Here is a 4,711-nt window from a genome sequence, read left to right on the forward strand (position 1 = left end):
GAAGTATGAAAAACTAACCATATATATGAAAGAAAACATACTTTTGCTTGTATTCAACTTATTGATCTTCTACTAGATGTCTAATCAACCATAATCATCTCCACCACAATCAATACATTACATTTTATTCAAATAAAATGTGTCATGCAACATATTCCATAATAGTGTGAGGGAGCTCTAAGTGGATAGTAATGCCTATATTTATTTAAACTATTCAATGCATAAAAAAGATAAATTTATGGCTTGGGTTGTAATTATTCAATTTTTTTTTCAAGGTATTAGTAGATAGTCTAGATTTTTGTCATTCAAATTCTATTTTTGGGATATCTAGAGATTTAAGGCAACAAAAAGAGACAATAATAAATTTTGATTATTTGATAGAGGGATGCTCATGTTGCTAGTACAAACACACATACAATATATGAGGTTTTTATGTGCAATCACAATAGAGAGGAGATGAGGCTATAGCATAAATGTGCAACTCCATTAAGACCATTGTATTGGCATTATCTCCATGTATTGATGTCATCCAATTTTTATATCTATGATCTAACACCATGTAACTAATAAGAGGCAAAGAACTCGATCATTAACAATTAAACGAGATAGGTGTTGATATGCTTAAATATTTATTTATTAAATTTTAGAATGAGATTTTTTTACGGAAGGGAAGTAGGGAAATCCATTTATTAGCTTCCATTTCATGATAACTAAGACTAAGATTAGTTTACATCTTTATTTATATTCTTTTAGATTGATTAGAATGAAATGAGATAATAGTAAAATGATTGGAAAATTCATGACTTAGTAAGAAAAAAAAAGGAAAAAAAGAGGAAGAAGACGACCACAAAAAACATCAGAGGTGAAAGGATGCAGTGAAATATTCAATGCATGTTCTTGTTCTGTTTTAAGATATATTATTTTGACAGTTTCACTAAATTATTTGCCGAGGTAAGACAATTATGAATTTTAGGCCTTCATTGACTTTCCTTTCAGATACTCAACTGATAGGAATTGGTCCATTTCAGCATATGCTAAATGTGTCAAACATATATTTATTCCACCATAGAGATGAATGATAAGTAAAGTCTTCACCAATAAAATTCTTACAGCCAATTAATTATAAAACTGGAAAAGATATTTATAGGTGACTTTCAATCTTAAATTCGTGATTGTGATTGTTAAAATGTTCTTTGATATAAATTTTAATTCAAATATAATATAATAGCAAGTTGAAATTGTGTTTGTTTGTAATTTCTAAGTTTCCAATTTGAAATAGGAGAAGAGGAAGAAGTAAATAATGTGTAGTTCGCAGGGATTACAGTACGTTCAAGGTTGCCCGGGTCAAGTGGAAGAGAAGAGGAAGAAGGAAATGATGCAGGGCTTACAGTTTGTCCAAAGCTTTCAGGGCTTAGAGTATGGTGAAAGTTTCCATGATCAACCGGAGGAGAAAGGAAAGAAGGAAATAATAAGCTGCTTGCAGGAAATTTCAGAGGAGAAAAGAAAGAAGGAAATAATGAGCTGCTTGCAGGAAATTTCAGAGGAGACGAGGAAGAACGAAATAAAGGGATTCAAAAAATCTCAAAGTTTTTCCAGTCTACTGGAAGAGAAGAAGAAAAAGGAAATAATGGGTGGTTTGCAGGGCTTTCAGCGTGCTCTAAGCTTCCACGGTCGAAAGATGTGGAAGAAAGAAATAATGGGCAGTATGCCAAACTTACAGATTCCTCGAAGTTTTGCAGGTCTATCAAAGGAGAAGCTGAAGAAGGAAATAAAAGGAGGCTGGCGACGCTTACAGTATGCTCAAAGTTTCCAGATTAGAACAGACAAGAGGAAGAAAGAAACAACAGGCGGTTTGCAGGGTTTACAGTATGCCCTAAGTTTCCAGGATCGCCCTTCCTCGTCGACAAAAAACTCTGCAATTGACGCCGACTTGGAAATCCATCTCTGCGCAGAACTCCAGCGGCTGCAAGAGTTTGGGAACTATCTGAGCGCCGGCTGGCTCCGGCAGGCGCTGGATCTGTGCCTGTCAATGCACAGAGAGGTCCAAGCTATTTTTCCCCAAATCGGCCAGAATTCAAAGTGGATGGATGAAACCCTAGATGACATGGTGAAGCTCCTTGATGTATGCAATGCTCTGCGCGTGAAAATGAGAGACATGAAGGAGTACCAGGAAAAGCTTCACCTTGTGCTTCATTGCTTTAATGGCCCCCTCGGCACCTGGCAGCTGGTCAGGGCCCGAACGGCTCTCAGCAATTTATCTCAGTCGGCGGCCAAAGCTCAGAGCATATCTCTGATGGAGAATTGCAGCTCCATTTTGCGGCGCATGAGCGAAAAACGGGTGGCTTCCTCTGCAGGAGGTAGATTAATGGAACCAATCTTTGCGGCCAAGGATCTCACCATTTTTATCTGTGGCCTTCTCATCGCCGCCCTTTCGAGCAAGTCAAGGTGCTCCCTTCCGCTGCCCTGCGCCGGGCACTCCCCCTGGGCCTCCGATTTTCAAGCCCTTTACTTTAAAGTGAAGAAAGAGGTGGAAAGGCGCAGTAAAAAGGGCACCTTTCGCGCTTTTCTCAACGAGCTGCATAAAGTGGATTCATCTTCCCAGGCTCTGTACGATCTGCTAGTAAATTGCAAGTCCATACTGGTTGATGAAACACAGGATTTGGAATTGAGGCATTCGGTGATGTGTTTAAAGAATTCTATCGCAGAATTGGAAGACGGCATGGCTCCCATAGAAATTCAGATTAACGAACTGTTCAGAGTTGTGGTAGCCGACAGGATGGCTCTGCTGGATGCTCTCACTTATTCTTCCTAGGGTAATATACTAAGGTATGGAACAAAATGGTTTGACAAACTTTCTTATTTGAGGTGGTAGTTTAATCTACATTTTAGAACACTGGTATGCTTTTGTTTTCGTTATACTGCATTCCAACTACTATTAATTTCAAACATGTATGTTAATAGTAACTGTGAATAGTTTTCAGAACCACATTATACGCTTTCAGTGTTATTGTTTTGGATTTCTTTTTCTCTGGGTTATACCAGAATTCAACATACAGACAGAAATTATGTTTTAAATCTTCCATTTTAGTGATCAATATATCTGAATCGTTCGACACAAATCCTCTTACGCTCAGTAAACTCTATACCATTCTGTAATTGTTTCATTCATCTGTCAAGGTGGACCAAAATCAAAGTATTTATTTCTCCGTCATTTGTATAGATGGTCACGTAAACAGCCAGCAATGGGGTGTGTGTTATTTGACATAATTGTAATCGATCTGTTAATATATTTTTTCCAATCATGGTCGAATCTAAACAGGAGAAGTTATTTAAGCTCTACCATGGATTATGCCACGTTCTATGCATCAGAAACAGAAGATTTGTTAATATTTAAAAATAGTAATTGTATTGTATTATGGAATGAGCAAGTATATATAATTAAGTGTAATTTTTTAAATTATAAATAAATTTATAGGTTTTAGTGTGTGTAATTTTGAAATGAATTTTATTGTTAAACAAATTAATAGTATCAATTAGAATATAATGACAATTAATGATACTAGACTTTCACATTTTATAATGTCAATTATTATTATTTGTAGATTTGCTTGTGTGAGTATTTTTCGCATCGACATTTCAGATTACACTCTCTAAACCATCCTAAGAATGTTCAAGAGCTTAAGGAGAAGAAAAAGAATACTCACACAATCAAATCCAAAATAGCAATTATAATAATAATTTTTATATACACTATTTATATGTAAAAGTGGGCCATGACCCATGCCATTTTAAGGAGCAACTAGAAACACATCCAAAATTCAAATCTTACCTTTGTATTCTCTTGAAACTAGTACTTCTTGTTAAGGATGTAGCCTCATTCGGATTGAAGCAAGCAATATATATATTTATCACATTATATATTGATTGATAGTAACATTAACATGTTACCAATTGCTTACAACAGATTAAACCCGATGACATTCAAAGTCAATATATATAGATAGATAGATAGATAGATAGAGAGAGAGAGAGAGAGAGAGAGAGAGAGAGAGAGAGAGAGAGAGAGAGAGAGAGAGAGAGAGATCTATATATATAATGACTGTCATCATTGCATTAAATGATGACAGTCGACGTCGAAGTATTATTAAACCCAATAGTATCGAGCACCGTAAATATTTTGATGCATAACCAATAACTATAATGGTGACTAATGCATACGAAGAGTCATGTTTACGTAGGGTCATGACTCTACGTGGCATAAGCCACATAGAAGTCATGCCCCTACGTAGACATGACCTTTCACTACTATACATATACAACGACATCGACACTTGCTGGGAATGAAATCAATAACAGTGGAAATTTCATGATTCAGCAAGCAGTCGATAATATTCATCAAATATTAATTCACAAACATTTTTATACATCAGTGATCAATATATTCATATCAGTGATCTCCTTGAAAGTTTGTTCTTACTATATAGTATTAGACTATTGTTTTCTCTATCTTTGATCTAGATTCCTTAACATGGTATCAGAGCCAAGTTGGTAGAGAGATAAATAAAAGATAGTGACTTTTTAAATTAAAATTTAGACTTGCATTCAGAAGCAAAGGAAGAACAATCATGGTGAACAGTGTTAGAGTGGAGGATAGACTTGAAGGCGCATCCAACTTTGTCTCATGGAGAATTTGAATAATAGCAATTCTTCA

At 35.6% G+C, this 4,711-nt stretch overlaps 1 protein-coding gene across 1 annotated transcript; it reads left to right on the forward strand.

The window, feature by feature from the left end:
• The first annotated feature begins 1,274 nt into the window (after window positions 1-1,274).
• Window positions 1,275-2,978, forward strand: LOC131034782 (protein BPS1, chloroplastic). Its single transcript, XM_057966364.2, has one exon. It carries the CDS (start codon window positions 1,301-1,303, stop codon window positions 2,810-2,812), a length of 1,512 nt encoding a protein of 503 aa, XP_057822347.2. The 5' UTR covers window positions 1,275-1,300; the 3' UTR covers window positions 2,813-2,978.
• Window positions 2,979-4,711: the final 1,733 nt, after the last annotated feature.

This window comes from Cryptomeria japonica, chromosome 3, assembly GCF_030272615.1.
Source record: "Cryptomeria japonica chromosome 3, Sugi_1.0, whole genome shotgun sequence".
In the NCBI taxonomy this organism is placed as follows: Eukaryota; Viridiplantae; Streptophyta; class Pinopsida; order Cupressales; family Cupressaceae; genus Cryptomeria; species Cryptomeria japonica.